This window comes from Trichomonas vaginalis, chromosome II (assembly GCF_026262505.1).
Source record: "Trichomonas vaginalis G3 chromosome II, whole genome shotgun sequence".
Taxonomy (NCBI): domain Eukaryota; phylum Parabasalia; order Trichomonadida; family Trichomonadidae; genus Trichomonas; species Trichomonas vaginalis.
In genome coordinates this window covers 21,078,160-21,101,393 of record NC_067204.1, presented here as the reverse complement: position 1 = coordinate 21,101,393, position 23,234 = coordinate 21,078,160, and the positions used below count along the sequence as shown (strand labels likewise).

At 34.0% G+C, this 23,234-nt stretch overlaps 11 protein-coding genes and 1 pseudogene across 12 annotated transcripts, besides 7 other annotated features; 10 read left to right on the top strand and 2 right to left on the bottom strand.

Annotated features, from left to right (window-relative positions):
- Positions 1-717: 717 nt before the first annotated feature.
- Positions 718-885: a mobile genetic element.
- An 84-nt stretch (positions 886-969) lies between these two features.
- Positions 970-1,062: a mobile genetic element.
- A 1,220-nt stretch (positions 1,063-2,282) lies between these two features.
- Positions 2,283-3,274, top strand: TVAGG3_0582690 (protein serine/threonine kinase protein; the record flags this gene model as incomplete). The annotated part of the gene is made up of 1 exon (XM_001301104.1): positions 2,745-3,167. One exon carries the CDS (start codon positions 2,745-2,747, stop codon positions 3,165-3,167), a length of 423 nt encoding a protein of 140 aa, XP_001301105.1.
- Positions 3,275-4,227: 953 nt separating this feature from the next.
- Positions 4,228-6,081, top strand: TVAGG3_0582680 (VPS9 domain family; the record flags this gene model as incomplete). The annotated part of the gene is made up of 1 exon (XM_001301105.1): positions 4,228-6,081. One exon carries the CDS (start codon positions 4,228-4,230, stop codon positions 6,079-6,081), a length of 1,854 nt encoding a protein of 617 aa, XP_001301106.1.
- Positions 6,082-6,688: 607 nt separating this feature from the next.
- Positions 6,689-7,880, top strand: TVAGG3_0582670 (protein of unknown function (DUF3447); the record flags this gene model as incomplete). The annotated part of the gene is made up of 1 exon (XM_001301106.1): positions 6,852-7,880. One exon carries the CDS (start codon positions 6,852-6,854, stop codon positions 7,878-7,880), a length of 1,029 nt encoding a protein of 342 aa, XP_001301107.1.
- Positions 7,881-7,915: 35 nt separating this feature from the next.
- Positions 7,916-7,947: a mobile genetic element.
- Positions 7,948-8,109: 162 nt separating this feature from the next.
- Positions 8,110-8,137: a mobile genetic element.
- Positions 8,138-8,339: 202 nt separating this feature from the next.
- Positions 8,340-9,643: a mobile genetic element.
- TVAGG3_0582640 (Mariner transposase) lies at positions 8,436-9,563 on the top strand (the record flags this gene model as incomplete). Its single annotated transcript, XM_051239215.1, has 1 exon — positions 8,436-9,563. One exon carries the CDS (start codon positions 8,436-8,438, stop codon positions 9,561-9,563), a length of 1,128 nt encoding a protein of 375 aa, XP_051097039.1.
- Positions 9,644-9,747: 104 nt separating the features above from the next.
- Positions 9,748-9,780: a mobile genetic element.
- Positions 9,781-9,853: 73 nt separating this feature from the next.
- Positions 9,854-11,965, bottom strand: TVAGG3_0582610 (ankyrin repeat-containing protein DDB G0279043 family; the record flags this gene model as incomplete). The annotated part of the gene is made up of 1 exon (XM_001301107.1): positions 9,854-11,965. One exon carries the CDS (start codon positions 11,963-11,965, stop codon positions 9,854-9,856), a length of 2,112 nt encoding a protein of 703 aa, XP_001301108.1.
- Positions 11,966-14,400: 2,435 nt separating this feature from the next.
- On the top strand, positions 14,401-14,664 carry TVAGG3_0582600 (uncharacterized protein; the record flags this gene model as incomplete). The annotated part of the gene is made up of 1 exon (XM_051239214.1): positions 14,401-14,664. One exon carries the CDS (start codon positions 14,401-14,403, stop codon positions 14,662-14,664), a length of 264 nt encoding a protein of 87 aa, XP_051097038.1.
- An 830-nt stretch (positions 14,665-15,494) lies between these two features.
- Positions 15,495-23,234: part of a mobile genetic element that runs on past the window's edge.
- TVAGG3_0582590 (protein of unknown function, DUF4106 family) lies at positions 18,553-19,089 on the top strand (the record flags this gene model as incomplete). Its single annotated transcript, XM_051239213.1, has 1 exon — positions 18,553-19,089. The coding sequence occupies one exon, from the start codon at positions 18,553-18,555 to the stop codon at positions 19,087-19,089; it is 537 nt and encodes a 178-aa protein (XP_051097037.1).
- Positions 19,742-20,134, top strand: TVAGG3_0582580 (uncharacterized protein; the record flags this gene model as incomplete). Its single annotated transcript, XM_051239212.1, has 1 exon — positions 19,742-20,134. One exon carries the CDS (start codon positions 19,742-19,744, stop codon positions 20,132-20,134), a length of 393 nt encoding a protein of 130 aa, XP_051097036.1.
- Positions 20,403-21,398, top strand: TVAGG3_0582570 (uncharacterized protein; the record flags this gene model as incomplete). The annotated part of the gene is made up of 1 exon (XM_051239211.1): positions 20,403-21,398. One exon carries the CDS (start codon positions 20,403-20,405, stop codon positions 21,396-21,398), a length of 996 nt encoding a protein of 331 aa, XP_051097035.1.
- TVAGG3_0582560 (protein of unknown function, DUF4108 family) lies at positions 21,434-21,853 on the top strand (the record flags this gene model as incomplete). The annotated part of the gene is made up of 1 exon (XM_051239210.1): positions 21,434-21,853. One exon carries the CDS (start codon positions 21,434-21,436, stop codon positions 21,851-21,853), a length of 420 nt encoding a protein of 139 aa, XP_051097034.1.
- TVAGG3_0582550 (uncharacterized protein) lies at positions 21,870-22,031 on the bottom strand (the record flags this gene model as incomplete). The annotated part of the gene is made up of 1 exon (XM_051239209.1): positions 21,870-22,031. A coding segment is annotated over one exon (162 nt), but the record flags the coding sequence as incomplete, so codon positions are not given.
- TVAGG3_0582540 lies at positions 22,356-23,230 on the top strand (annotated as a pseudogene). The gene has a single exon. A coding segment is annotated over exon 1 (875 nt).

Genomic DNA, 23,234 nt, shown 5'->3' with positions numbered 1-23,234 from the left:
AAATTGTAGTATTTACGTAGTGATAATCATATTCATACTGTAATTCATGTGATTATAATGCAAACCCACTAAGTAATTCTTTTGCTAAATTGAAATTGAAAATTTGATTATGCCATTTTGAGCTCGATGTATTAAATGTAAAACATTTTTCATATGAGAATGCAAAATCCAAAGACTTTTCTATTTGTTAAGTTGCTTGAATCGTGAATTTGGAATTTTTATCAAAATATGGGCAAATAAGCTCGGCGTTGTCACACATTCACTCCCCCTGAAGTTGTGCTTTAATCAGAAGTCATGCTATTTTTCCAAATTTTTTCAAAATAGAGAAAATGATGAAAAATCTCTCATTTATTACATTCAAAATTTTAAATTTGAATTTTTTTTGGAAAATTTGTGATTCAAATTTCAATTTCTCCAAGTAAAACTGAAAATATTAACAGATCAAATCATAGAATTAACTTATCAAATTCTGTTGTATTCATTTCTTGCGATAATTCCGTTCAAAAGCTTTGTTTAAATCTATTTATTTTAATAATAATAAAATAGATAGATCTCCGCTATGAAAACATGATACCATGCTGATATGAAATATGAGTTAACATATAATTAAAAAGTTTCTACAATTAATAAGAAATTTATTACTAACTCTTTATTTTAACTATATTGAAACTTTTTATATGCATTCTGGCCAGTAAAGATCCAGAGAACCACATCTGCATCAATTTATGCTGAAGATTTCTGGATTTCATTACTCTTTTGAAAGACATCCAGATATCTTCAGCATAAATGAATTACATACATGTTCTCTCGCTCTTTGTGAACCACCTACCACAACAAAATTACCTTAAGGCAAAGTTCGGCTGAAGTCTCCCATATGATGAGAAAGAAACTTTAGAGCAGCTTGCCATATCCGACTAATTACACAATCCCTAGCCCTTTGGGGACTATGGAGCTGTAGTAAAAGTATTATAAGGCAAAGTCCTTCCGAGGCCTCTCATCAAATGCGAGACTTCGGAAGGACTTTGCCTCATTCGAGTAATTCTACATTCCTGGGACGTTAAGGACCAGGAAGCAGCAGTATAAAGTATGAGGGCAATGACGTATAACTAATATCTCAATAAACGCAGTATCCATGCAGCCTAGCTACTATACCATTGCAGCTAGGCTGCATAGATATTGCGCTTCTGGCTTGCAGAACTCTCATGGTAGACTAAGCGGAGATCTGATGCTGAAATCACTTGCTGATGTGGATGGAGCAGCACTATGATTGGCCAGACCAAAGGCTGCGTAGCATCTCAGCAAGTAGATTATCGGCGGTGACTCCAGCTATGGTCCACCATGAGATTATGACATTTTTACGATTTGACGGGAATGCTTTGACCTTTACGAGTAAAATCACATCCGACACCTTTGATGGGTCAAGAAGTAGTGGTATACAATAAGTGTTGGGATTGCAAAGATGAATCTGAATAGACGCAAAAGTAAGAGAGACAGGCGTGAGATAACCGGTAAGAGTCAATGGAAAGTATCGAAGGTGTCTCTAGTTTGAAAGTCCAAACAGCTGCAGGGAATTAGTGTTGGGCCTTAATGCAATTGATCATCAGAAACTATTTATTACTACACTTATCATCATTACATGTTGTGCGATGTAATAACTAAGAAAGAAATAGCTCAGGAGATCAATGAAATTCTCTTTGGCTAGCTCTTCGAGACCAACTCTTTTCTTCATGTTTTGTCATTGCATGTTGTGCGGTGCAATAAATAATGAAGATTTACTTGGCTGCTCGAGAGAGAAAACCAAATGAAAAATGGCACCTTTTTTGGCGCCTCTTTTTCTTTCAAATTTCCCCGCCAACCGAAATATCCATTCAAATCTTCCCGCAAATATTATTGCTTTCAATTTCTGTGACACTTAAAATTCGTCCAAAATATAATATTAAGATAGGTTATCCAATGTGATAACATAATTACTCGCTTATTTGCAATTATTCCTCAAATCAATTCTATTTTAATGCAAATCATGCGGTAAACCACTAATAAATGATAAGACATATATGCAAATACTCACTAAAATCTATGTGTATGCTCAAAACTAGAATAATACATCAACTTAGATATTGAAGATTCAGATCAACTAATAACTTATATCATCCAAGTCTGACTCTTGCATGGCTTAAACACGGCTCGAAACGGTACGACCAGATTCAACAGTTTTCCTCAATAACAGGTTTCACCGCACAAAACTGAATTTTGGAGGGTAGCACACTAAAAAAAAATCATGCCCTCATTGCTACCTTTGCAAAAGCGTAAAGTACGAAACAAACTTTGTTTGCAAAGTGATTCACGTAGAAGATAAGGAATTAAATGAAAATTATAAGATCACATACCATCGAGAACTTGAGATCCTTAGTAATTTCATTCATCCAAATATTATTGGAGTCTACGATAGTTTTATTGAAGGAGATGATTACGTTTTAGTTCTCGAATATTGCGAAAACGGAAGCTTTCAGGATAAGCTCAATGCCAAATGCTCAATTGAACCGGAATATCTTCTCCAGCATTCAAAAGAAATTTTATCCGCTCTCGCTTACATCCATCAGAAAAATGTAGCTCACCATGATATTAAACCATCTAACATATTCATCGATAAGTTTGGCCGTGCAAAATTAGCAGATTTTGGCATTGCCCAAACTTTCCGAGAAAACGAGCTTAAATCATGCGTTTATGGTGGAACAATTGCATTCATGGCTCCAGAACAGTTTAAGAAAATGCCTTATTCAGCTTATCAGTCCGATATTTGGGCATTTGGAGTTACTTTATTCATGATTGCTTTTGGCAGGCTTCCATTCATTGGACATACAATTCCTGAAGTTATATCTTCTATTTGCTCTGGTATCTACACAATTCCCATGAATTGTCCAAAAGAAATCAGAACGTTAATTCAGCATTCTCTTGAATTAAAGCCAGAAGATAGATGGACAGCAAAGCAACTTCTTGATTCTCTCAACAAATCGCTCAGTTGCTCAATGTTAGTTAAGCGTCCAAAGATTTCAAGCCAGAAATCAGCTCCATCACAATTATTACTTCAGCCAAGTTTCATCAAGCCAAAACCAAAGCCAAAGCTTGTTATCCCGGTAAGACCACGAAGAAATTCAAGTCATGAGTAATCTTGTTTTGTTTTTATTTGTTTTTTATTTAAAGCGTTGTTTATTTTATTGTTTGTTATGTTAATTACTGATTATTTTTCAGTGTATAAATTAAATTTTATCATGGGAAACAAATTTTTGCAGAATGTTGTTTATTCAAGTGTTGAATCCTTTTCCAATCATATCAAATGCATTACCACGAATGTTGTAATATGTCATTATTCTATACGAATTGAAAATTAAGATGCCATTTTACTATTTTGATATCAAAACATTTCTTATATATCTTTCCTATATAGTTATTTTGGATTATGATATTCATAAGCTTATTTATTGAAATTCCAGATAAATTTTATAGAAATACAAACATTTATAAATTTTTATTCAGATATCAGCATGTAGGATTAAAAATTAAATCTAACCACTTCTTAATTTTCCCCAAAAATCATCAAGAACAATGAAAATTGAAAAAAATGATGTAAACTTGTTCATTTTTTCAACTTCAAATTTCTCTTTTACAATATTTTTGAAATTTTTATCAACTCATAATTTATTTATCATAGGCTATTATCATCATTTTATCATTCAAATATAGTGTTTGCTTATTTTTTTAAATTAATTTTTTCCTATGATTCAATTATCCTAGTTAAAACAATAATATTTGTTAATATTCATAAAAATAGATAAAATCCCCGCATAGGTTTTGTTCAACCAAACAATAAGTAGCAATTTATATTGGTATCATGTGAAAATAGATTTAGTAGATTGAAATTACACCATCATTATCTAGTGATTAATGAAGTAATAATATGTGATGATATACATTTACGAAATAATACAATTTTCATTGATTTTACTTTATTCAATGTTTGCTCTTCTCTCAGTTGTTTTATAATCCATCTTCGACTCTGCCTTATTTACAAATTATGATGTGATTATGTATCCAATCAAAAATTATTTCAAAAAGTTGCCAACTGAATACATGATTTAGCCGCGATATTTATTTTTATATGTATACAGCAATAAAAACTCTTAAGTTTTTAACCCTCAGATCTTGAGGCGAAGATTTTTTTTTGTAGTAATGAGAACTTTATATTCGATTTTAACAAGGGGACTTAAGAATAGAATAGAAAACGTATTAAAAGAAATCACAATCCTTGACCAGCAGATTCCATATTTCGCCACAGCTCCGGGATTTCATCAGGATATTCATCTTTTATATACACATTTGAGAAATGTTAAAGCAACATTATCAGATTTAATGATGACTTATCTCACAAAATTCGAGAAATCAGCAGATCCAGATATTAACATATCCAAAGCTTTAAAATTGCACCTAGAAATTTTTAATTCCCATGAATTTATGATACTATCAAGAGAACTACTTGGACACCATTCATCTATAGCAACAATTATTGGAAATGAATACGAAAAAATTACGAAAAACCTCGACGAAGCGACTGATGCTCAATTAAGAATGGTTAGTTTAATTTTTCCATATGAATTTGTATTAAATATGCTTGCAGATCAAAAATTTCTTAAATCGTATATGAGTTTTTGTTTAAAATACACTACAATCAACAATACTTATTATATTAACGAAGTTTTCAAGCTAATTCAAGTATATCATAAAGCTCATTCAGATCAGTACCAGACACTATATTTTACTCCAGACGCTCCAATGTTCTTTGAGCTTGCTGAACATTTAATTGGATTATTTAACTCAGAAATCATGATTGAAACGCAGATAGACAAACTCACAGATTTCCAAATACTTCAGAAGTGCATGATGATCTCGAAATCAGGACCACAAACCTGCGGATTGAATGAAAATTTGTTAAATAATTTATTAAATCACAAAATCGAGCGAATTGATGTCCATTACTTACGTTCAACCATGAATTCTCTACCAGATATAACTTACGAGCCCATTGATATCCCTGCCCTTCAACATATTTCGTTCGAATTACGAAAAACTCAATTACAATGCTGTCCAACCGAAATGCTTCACTGCATTGCCAATACTCTCAAATGGATATCCGATGCTCTTACTGCTGGCGGAAAAGCAGCAGGCGCTGACGAGATTTTCCAATTTTATGTTTATATTATTTCTTCAACCCACGTAATTTGCATCCAAACCCTCATAAACTTCATGGAAACATATGTATACGAGGGGCTCCGTGAGACCAAATACCCGTTCCTCATCTCACAGACCAAAATAGCCCTAGATTTCATTGATGCCAGAATGATTGCAGTAGAACCTTATCTTTTGTTCCCTTTTAAGTACCCACCTGAACGTATGCAGAATATTATTAAGCTTGCTGACGATAATCCTGTGTTTTTGACTGGTTTTGAAGTTATTGCTTTTCCAACTTTTTCTTTTTACTATGAAAACTTCTTTCCGAGCTTGATTTACTACACAGGAAATGATGATGATAACGTCAAAGCTTATAAATATAAAGTAACAGATGGTTTCAACCTGATTTCGCCGAAATGTCCAAATTTCGAAAATGTTGCAACGGTTGATGGCACTTTCTTCCAATTATCCAACCAAGAGGACATCGATTACATCATTATGGATCAGAAAGTCCCAGGACCTCTCTTGGAAAGAATAAATTTGGCTTCTTTTTTGATGAAAAATTTGGAAAAAATTCCAAACAAGCCAAGATTCAGTCTCCTCCTTGAGCAAACGAAAAATATAATTAGTGATTTTGGTAAGGATGGATCAAGCAATCCTTGCCTCGAAATCAGAATAATTATAGCTGAAATTCAAAAATCATTAGTTATATTAAACTTCCTTCCAGCTCAATTCCACATAGATGGAACATTCTCTGATTCAACTGTATTAGCACTGCAGAAATACCTTAAGAATTCCAAGAATTTTGTTATTAATAAGAAGATATATTTTGATCTCATCAAATTCTTATCTCCTTAGCTATTTTAGATAAATTTGTTTGTTTGTATTTGTATTTAATTTTATAATTTCATTTTTTATTTTATATATATATATAGTGTTTAAGTGGGGAACTTTGATATTTTTTTCCACACCATAGTAGTTTCACTTTTTGCATGTGAACTCTATATTGATTCTGGCTAGAAACTAGAGAAATTAAAATTTTTCAATTTTTGACCCATTAAAAGTACCTTTTTGAAAATAAAAAATATTTTTATTAATTATGTGTGATCTTCGACATATATTCATAAAATCAAGTGATTTGGAGTGATTGGCAAAAAAATCTTGTAATATGTTATATGTTTTATAAAAAAACACTTGAATAATAAAAGATATGTCAAAGCGTTTTCAAAATCTTTATGATAATAACGCAATATCGATCAATATCGTTCAAGTTTATGAGAAATTAGAAAATACTAATAAGCTAGAGCTTGAGAAAGTATATTGATATCCTTAAAAATGATTTCCTTGTTGTGAACTTTGAGTGGAAGACTTGCCTTCGATCATTACACAAAAAAATTAGTCAAAAAAAGTCAAAAACGTTTCATTCAATTTTTTTTGACTAATATACTTCATTTTTTTTTCATGACGGGAACCAGATATGCCCAATTAATGCCGTTGTATAAAGGCTATATTGATAGTTTCGATGCATTATACAGATTGCATACTTTCAAAGAAGAAGAAATTGACAATATTACAAGCAAATCAAAATTAATTTAATCGATACAAAATATTTCACCCCATACGAAATAATGGAAGCTATCCAAGATGCCTCAAACTTCAACAACTGTTACTTAAAATCATATTATGAGTTAAATAAAAAATTCTATGAAGAATTTCATCCAGATGAAGTCAAACACCTTAAAACTATCTTTGATTACTTTATTTGCAAAGACTACGGAATAGATATAGACGAGAAAGATAAAGAGAAATACCAGAAATATGATTCTCAAGGTTTTTCATTGGATATAAACAAAACAGATTCAATTTTAATAGCAATAATGGACGATGATATAAAATCATTTATAGCATCAGTAGAATTGAGCGGAAAGCTAACATTTTCTAATAATCTTTTTCCACGAGAGATATCATTATTAGAATTATGCTCTTATTATGGAGCAGCTAAATGCTTTAAGTTTTTAATGACAGAACATAACGCAAAAATCACAGTTGAATGTATTGCTAATTCATTTTTAGGAGGCAATCCAGACATAATTAGTGAATGCATGAAAATACCAGTTCCAAGTTATGTAGACTCAAGGCGAATTTGCGAATATGCTATAATTTCGCATAACATTGATTTCTTCGTTTATGCCGTTGATCATTACAATCTTAAAGATGATATATTCCCATCATATAATAATCTTAATGCATTTTTGATTACCCTAGATAAATCCGATAAAATCTACGATTACTTCTTTATTATGTCACCTCAATTTCATATTCCATCTCTATGCGAATATTTTATTTCACAAGGTGTAGATATCTATGCTCACGACAGATATTTACAAAATGCTCTTTATGCTGCACTTTCTAATAAAGCTGTTGCCGAAACAATTATTGCACATGGCTTTGACATTAATCATACAAACATTGAGGGACGAACCATGCTTCATATTGCTGCATATTGGAAATCAATATGGCACGCTGAAAAACTTATTTCACTTGGAATAGACATAAACGCAAAAGATGTTTATGGCAGAACCGCTTACGATATTGCAAAGAACAAAGAATCAAAAGAAATAATGGAGCTTCTTATTTCGCATGGAGCGACCGTATAAAATTTCATTTTAAGGAATAAAAATTTCGTTTTTATTTAAGGGTGCACTTACCACTTTCTGACATTCTTTCAATTTTTTTAACACTCGATACTTTAGGTCCCAATCTTCGTTGGCAAAAACCTAATATTTATGGTCGGAAAAAAGTTACAATACATCACTATATATTAGCTGTTGGTGCTGCTATACTTATTTGTGATTAAAATAAAGATTTGATGATTTTGGCAGGGGTTGTCAGAAAGTGGTAAGTGCACCCTTAAATAGATGATTTTGCTTAGTATGAACATTCACAAAATTCAATTGGTTTCATCAACTATTTATTCTAACCTTTTCCATCTTATAAAAAATATACTTCTGAGTATAGTGCTCATTTCATGCAAAATAATTGTAATTTACGAACGCTTTTTCATAAATTCTTTATGAGTGCACTATCTTTTTGACATCCAAGATAAAATGTCAATATAGGGTGTCCAAAGGTGCGTTTAGCACAGCGCTCTATATGAGACTATTAAAGGAGATATATGCTGATTATAAATATATAATAAAAAATATGAATATATGTATATGATGAGTATGTTGTATTTTGGCGCCATGCCGGGATATAAAATGAATTTTGAGACAAGAGGCGGTTTCGCGGGAAATTTTGGCGGGATTTTTTTCATTTTTTTAATGAATCATAAAGAAAACATCCTCGCTCTTGCAAAAAAATGCAAAGACTGTAAAAAAATCTACGAGACATTGGTAAAATGCTTCGGTATGGATGCTCCTAGCTATTCCACTGTAACGTATCATGTTAGGATGTATCACTTCATGAACAAAAAGGCGCCCATCATAAAAATTGACAAAAAATCGCCGGATCAAAGAAAAATCAAAGCAATTCTTCAAGCGCTAGATGAAGACCCAAGAGCATCACTCAGAAGGATAGAGGAGATGACAAAGATACCACGTACAACAGTCAGTTATTATCTGTACAATTATTTGAACTACAAACTAGCGTATACACGTTGGGTTCCGCACAACCTTAATTCAGTTCAAAAAAAATCTAGAGTCCAATCTTCGAAAGAGCTCCTCTCTATATTGGGTGCGTATCAATCCAAGAAGTTTCGCTTTTTAGTAACAGGGGACGAGTCTTGGTTTCAATATGCAACAGAAGCCAAAATCATGTGGATCCCGAAGGATGAAAGTCCGCAAACATTCCCGAAGAAAAAAATTGACACACCAATGATGATGTTGTCGGTTTTTTGGGGCGTGAATGGCATCATCGCAATTGATATTCTTCAAAAACCTAATACGATGAATGCTCAGTATCTAATTGACAATGTTCTTACTCAAATTATCAATTCTGATGAGTTTGAGAAATCCAAACAACAAAAACAAAAGTTTGCAATTCATTTTGATAATTCAAGAGTTCACAAAAGTCATAAGGTAATGAATTACTTGGTGGAAAACAATGTCAAAGTTGTTCCAAACCCAATTTATTCACCTGATATTGCACACTCTGACTTTTATTTATTCGGCACGCTAAAAAAGAGAGCTGAAGGACGCGAATTCGCGAGTCCAGATGATCTTGAAAATTTTGTAAGAGAGCAATTTGAGCAATTTTCTCATGATGATTTAAAGCGTGTCTTTCAAGCCTGGATCGATCGCTGCGAACGCGTGATTGAATCCAATGGTGATTATATTTAAATAAACTTTATATATATGTAACTTGTTTATTTCTATTCGCAGTATTCAGGTTTGTGCTAAACACACCTTTGGACACCCTATATTTTTGATCTTGAAAAAATTTGCTGTAAATCACTTTTGAGTGCCTAGTATGATTGCTTTACTTTTTTTTTTGCTATTCTAATATAATATATTGATTTCGCAAGAGCATGTCAGAAAGTGGTAAGTGCACCATTAAATGCTCATATTTGTTGAATTTAATTCATTCATTAAAAAAACAAATATATAAATAAGAGATTTTTTTTTAATTTTTAACACAAGATATTAACAGCGCCAGTTATATCTTTCTTGCAGATTGGACAAGTCTTTATTTGTCCAACTCTTTCCTTCAAACAGACCTCACAAACACAGAGATGACCACACGGCATCATCGCAGCAACAGCTGGTCTTCTCTTACAATACAAACAGAACGATTCTCTCATATCTGCTTGAGTATTTAATGGCTGACCTTCCTGGTTCAATACTTTACCAGCAATGTATTCATCCTTTGCGTCTTTCACATCTTTCTCATCTCTCTCTGCAACCAAAGCCTTCATGAACTTAGAGAATGTCAATCTAACACCTTGCATTGGTGTCAAACCTTTATCATTCATCAGTTTAACATCAGCACCAGAAACAATCAATGCTTGAACGCATTTCTTGTCCATCTTCAATGCTGCCAAATGAAGAGGAGTATTCTTTTCGAGATCAACAACATTCACTGGTGCTCCTGCTTCCAATAACTCGTTTATCATTACATGAGATGCATTGTTTGATGCAACATGAAGAGGAGTTTGTCCTTTGTTATCAGCAATATCAACTTTCGCTTTGTCTTCTATCAGTTTCACAACAAATTCGTTCTTATTCAATTCAACAGCAACGTGCAAAGGAGTCTTTCCTTCCTCATCTTTCGCGTTCAAATCAGCTCCTGCTTTCTGCAATTTCTCAAAAATAGACATGTGGTCACCAATAATGGCCAGGTGAAGTGGTCTTTTTCCATGTTCATCTCCTATATCCAAATCAGCTTTGTTCTCAATGAAAACACCAACCAAATCTTCATCACCGCATTCTGTTGAGAGAACAATTGGTGTCTCTTGTTTGTCGTTTTGGATGTTGATATTTGCATTCGCGGCCAACAACAATCCGCCCATTTCTAAAGCGTGTCTTGTTGCAACTAAATGCAAAGGCGATGTTCCATCACTCGATTGGACATTTGTTGATGCTCCTGCAGCTAAGAGAATCTTAATTGCTTCGACATTGTTGTTAATAATTGCGACATGAAGAGGAGTTTCGCCGTTGTTGTCTTTCATGTTGACTTCACAGGACTTCTCTGTAAGGAAAGTAACAATATCGTTGTATCCTTTCTCAACGGCCATGTGTAAAGCTGTTTTTCCGTCTTTTCCTTTTGAATTTATGTCAACTGAAGATTCAAGAAGCAAAGAAACAATTTCTGGCTGATGGTAGACAACTGCGTAGTGCAAGGAACAGTTTCCTTCCTTATCTGTAGCGTTTAAATCGGCTAATGCTTTTTGAAGTGCTTGAACCATTGGAACTGAACCACTCTGGCATGCGAAATGGATTGGTCTGATACCTTTGTCGTTCTCCGAGTCAATTGGAGCTCCTTGGGCTGCACAGATAGGTATAATTGTCGATTGTCCACCTAATGCAGCGAGATGGACAATTGTTGAGCCATCTTTAGTATGAGCACTTGATGAAGCACCTGCTTTAAGTAGTAATTCGAGCGATTTCTCTAAACCAAGCTTGGCAGCAATTAAGGCTGGAGTCATTCCTTCTTCATCTGCTGCATTCCAGTCGATAGAGTACTTCTTGTTCGATAGGAATTTGACCATCTCTGGCATTTGGTATGGAATGATAAGATGAGCGACTGTTTCGCCTTTATTATTTGGTTCGTTAAATGGGGGATTGTATTTAGCGAACACTTGCAAGATGCCAGGGACTTGGTTGGCTAAGGCTAGTGACAATGGTGTATTTCCATCTTGATCTTTAGCATTAACATCAGCTTTAACTTTACATAACGTCTCGATGATTTTCTTGTTGCCAGAAAGTGCAGCAATATGTAAGGTTGTCCTTCCTTGTTCGTAAACTGTGTCAATTGGATAACCGGACTTGATTAAAACTGGAATTGCAAAATCTGCTCCTGCTTGGATAGCTACTTTCATAGCATCAAGGCCAGATGGTGATTTATATTTAACATCGGCTTTGCTTTTGATCAATACGCCAAAAATATCTTTAGAAGGCTTTTCTATTGATCTCATTAAAGGGGTGTATCCTTCGCCATCGACTTCGTTGATATCACCACCTTCCTTGATAGCCGCATTAACTTGCTCGGCTGTACCGTTCATAACCGCATCTAATATAGGCATTCTGAGATTTTAACGAAAAAAAATATTTGAATAAAAATTAGAAATAAATTTTAAAAGTGACAGAATTTCATTTCTACTGTTTTCCTTTAAATAAATATTTGCGCATTAATTATTTAATATTTTCTGTTTCAATAAGCATTCAAAATATGTCACCTTTTCCAAGGATAATTTTTTTCTTGCTCAATGAAGTGAAATTTCATTCAATACATTTTTCCAAAAGGTTATTTTGTTCAATCCATGTATGTAAAACGATTGTATGAAAAATCATCTGAAGAACCCCATTATGTTACTGAACGACCAAAAAATGTTTTTATTCAACTTCGTCTTTTCCACACTTATCAGGTACATTGGCCCAAGAAAGCCAATCATATAACAATTTGAAAAAAAAAAAAAAAAAAAAAAAAAAGGTAGTGGGGCTTCCAGGGGCTGCGCCCCTTCTAGCCCTAAGAATTTTGCCCAAGACCCAAGAGGAGGACCGAACCCCAGCCGACCAGCCGTTGACTTTTTTGTCAAGACTTCTTCGTATATGTTTTGTCATGACTTCTTCATCGTATATGATTTGTCAAACATGAACGTAAATGTTTTGTCATGATTTCATCGTAATGAGCGTAAATCCGACAAAAATATATTTTAGGTGAAGTGGTGAGATCTAACCTCATTTCTAACCTGTTTTCTAACCTCTTGAATTTTCATGATTTCTTCGTAAATGTTTTGTCGAAACTTCTTCATCGTAAATGTTTTGTCAAGACTTCTTCGTAAATGTTTTGTCATGATTTCATCGTAATGAGCGTAAATGACCAAAAAATAATGTTTAGGGTAGAAGGTTAGATCTAACCTCTTTTCTAACCCGATTTCTACCCTCTTGAATTTTCATGAATTTCATCGTAAATGTTTTGTCAAGACTTCTTCGTAAATGTTTTGTCAAGACTTCTTCGTAAATGTTTTGTCAAGACTTCTTCGTACATGTTTTGTCAAGACTTCTTCGTAAATGTTTTGTCATGATTTCATCGTAATGAGCGTAAATGACCAAAAAATAATGTTTAGGGTAGAAGGTTAGATCTAACCTCTTTTCTAACCTCATTTCTACCCTCTTGAATTTTCATGAATTTCATCGTACACTTTGACCGAGTAGTTTTTTGTGCTGAACAAAAAGTGTCATATAAACATCTGTCAAAAACCGCTTTTTAACTTCACTTAAAATGCCACGTAAGCTACGTAAGAATATACGTAAGAGGAAGGGAGCATTGAAACATCCAATAGTAAAACTAACACCACAACAACAGTTGCAACAACAAATGATGAATGACCCCACTATGTTGCAACAAATGTCAAGCAACCCTATGCTTTTAAACCGAGTTATTGGTGCACAGAGTGGAGGTTTAAGAGCGGCACTTTTAGCGAAAATGGCAGGCTATGGTGGAGCTGCAGACGGAACAGCTTATAACCCTCAAAGTCAAATGAATTTGAGTTCACTCAAAAATCAAATAACAGATGTCAAAAAGTCAAACATAGACATACAGAAACAAATAAGTGAAAACGAAAAGAAACTAGAATATGACAGACACACAAAGAAACTCAATGAGTTAAACGTAGAAAAAGAAGAAAGAAGAACAACTGAAAGAACTAAGTACAGAGGAATATGCGAAAAAAGTGTCAGAAAAAGCAGCAGAAGTAGCAAAAATGGAACAAGATGTTATAAATTTGAAAAAACCATACTACTCAATATAAAGTACTGAAAGATGAAGAAATAAAACAAAAAGCCCTGAAGACATATATGGATAGCGATGAGTATAAAAAAGAAGTTGAAGCAAATGTAAAGGCAGAAAAACTTTTACAGTTGCAAAACCAAACCGTACAGTATGAAAACTTAGCACAAGAAAGTAAAAATAACGACGCAGCCATGCAAAAGGCAATGAAAAGCGCAGATATTATAAAAGCTAATAATGACTGGTTAGATGCCCAAGCCAACGCTAAAGCAGCCCAACTTATAGGGTCAATAAGGACAAAAATACAAGCGGATGAAGACAGTTCAAATGAAGCTTTAATGAATGCTGACTTTAAGAACGCATTCGAAGCTCTTCATAGTAAGGTGAAACTAGTGAACGACTTCTCATCTGGAAAGAAACTGAAGTCTGAAGGTTTCGACAAAGAGTTAAAAGAAGTAGCACAAAATATGACGAAAATAACAGATGCAGCAACGAGACAGGCAGTTCAAAGTGCCTATGACGCCGTTAGAGCAACTGTTGTGGAAAGTCAAGAAAAAGAGTTACAACAGACCAAAACAGACCTAGTAAATGCTTTCTTAAAAACGAAAAGTCAGGTAGGACATTATGCTGCAGATGGAACATATGTGCCAGCTGGTGGAACTTATATACCACCAAACCCTCCAAGAGAAGCACCTGCACCAGGACTACCTAAAACATTTACATCGTCACATGGACACAGACACAGGCATGCACCACAACAACAACCAACACAACAACCAACAGTTCAAAATCCAGCACCACAACAACAACCAACACAACAACCAACAGTTCAAAATCCAGCACCACAACAACAACCAACACAACAACCAACAGTTCAAAATCCAGCACAGCAACCAACAGTTCAAAATCCAGCACAGCAACCAACACAACAACAACCACAAACAGAGCAAGGACATAAAAGAAGTAGAGAACAAGGAAACCAAGAATTCTTAAAAATGCTTAAGGAAGATTATGGTTACCCAGATACTCTTGACTTTAGTGACAGATATAAAGAAGCTATTAGAAAGTTCAAGGAAGGAAATAATGACCCGAACCTATTTAGCTTTATGGTTCAGCACCAAATGGGATATAATTTCAAACCTGGAAAATACAAGCTCGCTAAGGAATATGATTTAATAGCATATCATCCAAATGACATGAATGAATTTACTCCGAGATATTTGATGTCAGAGCTAAATGATAATTCAACTCTCTTCATGAAACGCGTAAAAAATAGAGACGGAACGAAAGAAGAAAGGTTTATGAGTCCGAATGACTTAGATAGGGAACTTTTTAAAAACGGTCTCGGAATATATGAAATGCCAGCAGATGAGGTACAAGAAACTCAACAGGAAGAAGTTCAGATACAACCAGACATGGAAGAAATAGTTCAGCAACAACAGCTAGAAGAGCCTGAAGGAAACGAACAAGTCCCTCCTTTGGAAACCAACGTCACAGAACTAGATGAAGATTTGGAACAGCCGAAAAATCTTGACCCTCAACAAGAGTATAATGAGAATATGGAATCTTTCCAAGAGTCTAAGAAAAATTCGGCTGACATAGTAGAAGAATATCGAAAAATTTTCACCGACATACAAAAGACTCCAACACCAGATGAAAATATTCAGCATAGAATGGAAGTACTGAAAGAAAATGTACGCAAATACAACAACCCTTTTTACTTACGAGCATATAACGTTCAATCTTTGGCTGAACTCGGTGAAAATAAAAGGTTAAATTTCAACAAAACATATAGAAATGAAACATTGTTTAAAGTTCATTCAGAACCTAACCAAGATGGAAACAAACCTACTTTTGTTTCTGCAGACTATGGAACTACAATGAGATGGGGTCATAAAGCTAATTCGGATAGGTGGTTCATAAACTTACAACCTCAATTCCAAGAAGTTGTAGACGCAATGGAAGTGAATGGTGAACCAGATATAGCAGGTATTTTCAGCGCGGCTTTAATGCCATTGAAAGATATGAAAAATGCAGATATTTTGGACCAGTATGAAATGAACATGGCTGAGGGAAATATAACACCTGACGTTCTAGAACATTTATCTCAAAGAACTACACAGAACCATAGAGATGGTATATTTGGTGAAGAGTTTAGAAAGAAAGTTAGGGAGAGAGAAGGAAGAGAACCTATTGTACATGACCTTGCAAACGAAAGTTTGCAAAATATCATAAAAACTTACTTTGCAGACAATGAAATGAGAAGGGATGAATATTTAAGAAAACTCAAATGGACAGTACCAAATGAAATGTTAGTATTGAAAAACATGTTCCATGACAAAATAAAACCAACTACAGAAATAAATGACGCAAGACTGAAACGTTGGGTAAAAGCTTTCCCATTCACAAAAGATATTATTGGTTACATGGAAAGAAAACCAGAATGGCTACAAAAACATATATTTGGAAACGAGCTTATTCCATATGGACAAGCTCTGTTTGAAGAGCTTGAACCTGAAACTCAGGAAAGAGTCATGCAAACAATAAAGGAAGACTCAAATACAAACTATGACAAAATCTTTCTAGGATATAGGTTACCTGAGATGGGCGACCAGAGCCCAAAGGCAAAAAGGACATGGGAAATTTACAAAATACTAGGTGAACATGAGACAAAGATGCAACAACTTGAAGCAGAGGGCAAGTTACCAAAAGCGACACCAAAGAAGAAGAGTAGAACAAAGTGAAAGTAGTGAAGAAGTAACTTCATCTAGTGAAAGTAGTGGCAATGAAGGAAAAAGAAGAGTTAAAAACTCAGTCAGGAAGAAAGTAAAGCTTGGTACGAGTGGGTTCTATTATGACACATAAATCCAACTATTCTATATTTTTACCCATATGAAATGTACGCCGCTCAGAATATTACGCCAACAGTTTTGGATGCCATGAACGGAAATGTTTCTGAATGGTATAACGAATGCGACAATGCCATTAGAAGGTCAGAAATAGTTCCTGGAACTTACGAATATACAACTGCTATTTCTTATGGAAACGTAGGTGAGTTTGGAGAAGGTTCTTCAACAACAGTAGATATTGCTTGCGACAGGTTTCATATTATTTCTATTGACAACTCTTTCTTATACGTGGAACAAGACATTGAAATAAAACCTTCTGCCAAGTTGTCTGACAAGAAAGGTTGCAATGGAATTTTCTATGTCGGATACCAATATGCTCCAGAAGTTTTTATGGGATATAAGATATATTCTAACTCTGACTTAGTTCAAACAGTAACATGGGCAAACTATGAATGGTTCGCTTTGAGAAACTCAGTACAACCACAAGCTAGAGAACAAACAGACCAGTATGCAACTATTGAGAAAATAAGAAGACTTGACCCTAACGTTCCAGGAGTTTATGTTAACCTTTCTGGACAAACTGCAGCAGCAGTAACCAAAGTAAAACTGAAACTAAGAGTTCCTTTGTCATCTTTCCTCATCTTTAGGTTCTTAAGATACTTACCAAACTGGGCAGGAAAAATTTCTATTGAACTTACTCCAAGCAAAAATAACTTAGTCATTGCACCAACACAAGACCCATTCACTATTATAGACGTAAAGGGAACAAATCAAACGTCATTCGCCGACTTTTGCAAAGACAAAGTTGACTTAGACTTTGGTTTCTCAAACCTCAACACTGAAGTAAACTATTATTTCAATGCTGCTGGAACTGCTTGGGACCCAGTTAAGTTCACATGCGAAAAATTTGAATGCAAGAGAATAGAAAGCAGACTTGCAGTCTATATGTTGGACCCAGATATTTCAAATGCTTTAGCTGCCAAATATATTGCAGTTCCACTTATGTTCCCTATACACCAAATATCTGTCAAAGACTTTGCAGGTGAAGTTGGAAACCAAAGTGCTGACCCAGGTGCAAGAACAGATATTGCTTTAACAACTGCAATGAAACATGCAGATACTATGTTTGTACTGTTCAGACGAACTATAAATGACTATTCTTGTTTCTACAACCCCGGTATTAAATATCATATAAACATAGATGGCAAATATTATCCAAGAGAAGAATATTCTACAGTTGAGGATATGAGGTCATACAACTTGACATTAGATGCTATGAACTTTAACAACAACTTCACAACAACCATTAACCCTGAAATGCAAAGTTCTATTATGCCATATGTGAAAGTATGGACTCATACAGGAAGTCAAAAAACTCAATATACAAATGGAGACCGTTCAAACTTTTGGCTTGGCATTCCATTTGCTGACTCAGAAGACTTTATGGGTGGTATTTCAACTGTTGGTACAGTTCAAATACAATATACTGGTGACAGAGACGGTCCAGATGAATTGAGAGCAAAGAAGTTTACAAAACCAATAGCACTTTTCACGGAAGATGCTCTTTTGAAGATTCGTTCGATGAAACCTGCTGGGGCTCCTCAGATTGGCATAACGACAGCTTCCATCGAGCAGATTTTGGCAGCAGGTCAGTAAGTTGTTCTTGAACTGACTTCTCTCCGTCAAATATTGACAGTACGCCAGTTTTGACATAATATTGTATTATAAACTTTCCTTTAGTAATATCGGTCAGTTTTGAAGTTATATTTTTGTCAACGTCAAGAACTTTCACCATCTCGGTTATACCAACTTTCTTTGCTTTATGAAAATATTTAGGTTCAGCAAATATTGCTATTCTATAACATTTACCATCGTTTGTATAAAGAACTATTCTGTCAATGTATTTGTATTGTTTGTGTGTGTAAACTTTGTTTTGCTTCAATTCGAAGAGATATCCGAATACGTCCATCTTTTTATTCTAAGTAAAATGTCATTTCCGAAAAATAAAAGCGTAAGTGTTTCAAAAGGTTTAATGGCGGTGGCAGATGTGAAGTTAAATTCACCAACTCAAACAAACAGTCAAAGTGTTGTTGTCAATGTCAAAGACAGAAATGTTGAAGTGGGGAAACCATACGAAGACGAAGATGGTATAACAATAGTTCCTGTAAAAGAACAACCAACATATCCTGAAGTTAGCAGAGACTTAAGTTCTGTTGCAGATATTCGAAACGACTACATGCAACTTAAAGACAAACTTAAAACTCAGGAGAAGATTTGTCAAGCTTTAGGTATAATGTTAAACTTGGTCGAACACAACCCTGTAAAAGTGAACTCATATGTCATTGCACCTCATGAAGTTTTGAAAGAACTATTGAAACTTTTGACAGAGGCAGACGATATAAACATCAAAGAAATAGAACCCGACATTAGTTGCTGTGGTGTTTCATATAATGCCATTGACAAGATATACGTTATGAAAGGAGGTGAAACGTTGAACTTAAAATATAGTTTCCCAGACGTTATAAAAATATTTGACGACCACAACATTTCATTAAAATTTATTTGCTAAGTAAAAATGTCAAAACTTCTTGAAAGATGTTTGAAGAAAAATAATATAGACTTTATTTCATGTAAAGGACTTTACACACTTTTGAACGATATGAAAGACCCTGTTTTGTTTGTTCGTGTAGACAAAGGAAAGTTCTATGTCTTTACAAAATATTTGAACTTCTTAGACAGAGAACTTCAAGAAACGCCATGTGAAAGTTTAGATGAAGTTCTTCTCCACTTTCAGAAAAACTTTTAAATATATAAAAATGGCAGAAGACATAGTGGTTTATACTATTACGACTAAAAACCCTGAGTCATATAATTCTATAACAACTAACTTACAAAGTCCTCAAGGACGATATTGTAAACTAACCTTAAATACAATGACGACTAAAGCCTGTTTTGCTCTTTTGACACCAGAAGATTTTATTGTTGTGAATGGTAAAAAATACTCCTTTGAAGATACTTACTCAGATATACCACCAACAGGTTTTGTTGACTTATTTAATACTTTAAGGACGGATGTAACATGTGCTGCAACTAGAGCAGGTTTCATTATGTTTGGATGTCCGACTGAGTTTACTATTAATGATATGAGCTATAATACAAAACTTATATCTGGTTTTTACTACCAACAGTTTCCTATAACAGGAAAAGGTGTCATACAAGGAATGTCTATTCCATTGACATTAAGCACACCAATCTTATATATTGTTTCAAACTTAGGTTCAAAGTGTTATTCGAATGTCGACAGAAACTATTATGACCAAAAGATACTTATGCGTATAAACAATACTTTCTCTGCTGGTTTGCCTATTGTTCATTCGAATGCAGAATTTTCAACCTTAGTGAACTCAAACACTTTGGCAAGTATAACGTTGACATTAGTTGACGCAAACTTTGTTCCTGTAAAACTTTTATGTCCTATGTATTTGTCAATGACGGCAGAAAGTTTCGAATTGGAAGATGCAACTGGTGAAAGTATTGTATTACAAGAACAACTTCAACAACAAATAGCTCAAGAACAACAAATGCAACAAATGGAACAACAAAGTCAAGAATAAAAAAATATTTTTTTTTATTTTTATAAAAATGTACAGAATAGATGTTTCAGATTTTTATGACTTCCAAGCATTCAGAAATATGTGTCCATTTAGAGACTATAACAAAGCAGTCGAGAATTTGAAACGTTTAGTCATTTATGTTGACTCTGCCCCAGAATGTTATGTCATGAAAGAATGGGATGTTGTCTTTAACAAACCTAAAGCGACAATTGTGTCTGAACAAGAATGTAGACAGAAACTTAAGAAAATAAAAGTCGTACAAGTTGGCATGAAGATGTTAGATGCTTGGGATATCTTATTGTCAAAACTTGAAGATTTTTCAGTTCGTGGTATAAAGTTTTATACACCTTCTCCAAACTTCTATTCTATCTTCACTGGATATAAATATGAACAAGTAGAATGGAAAGAAAATATTATAGAAGCTTGGTTAGACCATGTCAAAGAAATTATATGCAATGGAAACGAAAAGGTTTATGAGTATATCTTATGTTGGTTTGCAAACATCTTACAACATCCAAGTGCTAAGAATGAAACTGCTCTCATTATAATTGGAAAACAAGGAACAGGTAAGAATACATTCTTTACAGATATCTTATGCAAACTGTTAGAAGGTTATTCGAACCCTAATATGACAAACTTAGAAAACATCTGCGGTAAATTTAACTCCTCAATAGAGAATATGAAACTTATAGTTTGCAATGAACTTCAAAGTATAGATACAACAAAAGTTTTGAACTCAGATGCTTTGAAGAGTCTTATAACAGACAAAGTTGGAGTTGTTGAAAGAAAGTATAAAGACCAAAGAGTTTGTGAAAATGTTGCAAACTTCATTATGGTTTCAAACAATGTTGTTCCGATGAAGTTAGAAAGTTCTGACAGAAGATATGTAGTTGTCAGAACATCAGATTCTCATATGCAAGATACTGAATATTTTGACGACTTAGCAGAATGTTTGACATCTGACTTTTACAACCACTTGTTCTCATATTTCATGACATTAGATATTTCTAAGTTCAATCCAAGACAAATTCCACATACCGAAGAGAGACAAACATTGTTAGAAGCAAACAAGAGTGTATATGAACTGTTCATAGATGAAACTGACTTTGTGTCATTAGATGAAAGGTCATTGTACGATTCGTATAAACAATATTGTCAAGAATATGGTTATATGGCAGCTTCTAAACGAACATTCTTGGCAAATGTCAAAAGTCTTTTAGATGTTCAGAATGATGTATATACAAAGAAAAATTTTTCTGAGTAAATTTTAAAAAAATATTTTTTTATCCGATAGAAAAGATGACGAAATTCATCTCAGTAAATAAGTACATGACAGAAGTCAAAGATAAGTTAGCTCCATTCACATATTTGAATGTTTACTTCTACAATTTTGAAAAGTCTTCATTCAGCAAAGTTTGGAACATCGAACCAGTTAAGTTTGCAGTCGTCAGAAAAAGTGGTGCAACATTTGAAGACTTAGAGATAGAAGGTTTGTTAACAGTCAAAGAAAATTTTGACAGAAAGTTCTCAAACCTTAAAGAAGGCAAAGCATACAAACTTGTTATACCTTATGAACCAAAGAAGACAGACGACTATGAATATTATGAGTCTAAAGTTGTAGAAGTTCAAGGTAAATTGGGTAAAAAGATTTTAGAGTCTAAGCCAGTGTTTGCTCCTAAAGAGGAAGAGAACATTGACATTGACCCAGAAATGTTCTAAAAATAAAATTTTATTTTTACATGTCAAATTTCTTTTTCTCTGGAACTGGTTCAGGTTCTTTCTTCTCTTCTACTTTTTTCTCTTTCTTTCCTTTCTTCTTCTTTTCTGGTGGAGTTATGTCAAATTTCTCCGAACCATATTTCTGTAAAAGTTCTTTGTCCTTTAATAGCTCTTCTATTCTGTTTTCTATTTCATCTTCAAGAACAGCGCATGTGTCTTCTTTGCATTCTAAGAATTTTTGTTGGACTTCATCTCTCCAAGAGGCGTCATCTCTGTCAACAAGTCTGTCATTGACAAACTTAAAGACTGCTCTGCCTAATGTTTTATGGTTCTTGTCATATTCCCAGAAACAGAACTTTAGAACAAATTCACCTTTCTTGTTTACACTATGTAAGATTTTATGGTCGACAGATGTTTTGCTGTCAAAAAGTTTGTCTCGAATATAGATAGCGAAATCGCTAGACATTTTCTAAAAGATAAAAATTTTAATTTTTCTAAAAATATGTTAGAAAAAAAGTTTGCTGACATTGACAAAAAATTTGAGAATGTTTTAAACAAGAACAAGAGGAAGTTAGAAAATGCTCAGATAAAGCCTATACATGACAAGTTCTTATTTGCTCAGAATGGTATAACAGGTCTAATTGCACCACCTGGGTCTGGTAAGACTTTCACTTATCTTAAAATGGCTGCACAGCAACAAGAACTAGATGAGAAGAACCCATTCTATGAGTTAGTTGTTATTTGTTCGACTTCTGGTCAATTTGACCAAACCGTCAATTCGTTCAAAGATATTATAAAGAAGTCTAAGTTAGTATGTATAAAGGATACTGAGTTGTTAGATTGGATAAAGAAGTACCAAAGAAGAGTTTTGAAATATAATGCTATAAATGAGTATATAAATTCTAAGTTCAAAGACCCAAATGAGGAAATGCAGAGAATATTAGAGAAGAACACTTCAGAAACAAACAGAAAGAGATAGAATACATTTCGAAGAAATTGCAATCTTACGATTGGAAGACATACCCCCATAGGTGTCTTCTTATCTTAGATGACTTTGCTTCTCATCCTTTGTTAAAGAATAGAGAACAAGATATGTGTCGAATTCTTAAGAAGCTCAGACACTTTAACATCTCTGTTGTCATTTGTGTACAGACAGCAAAGAGTTTAAGTAAGGATGTAAAGAGAATACTTACTGACATTATACTTTTCCCAGGATTGGCACAAGACGATTTCATGGAACTTATGAAAGAGTCCATGGCAGGTAAGTTTGACAGACATGAACTATGGGAGAAGTACAAAGTCATACAAGACCCTCATACTTCTTTCAGAATTCATATCTACGCAAACAAAGTTCAAATTGTAAAAGGTCAAGCTTGAAAAT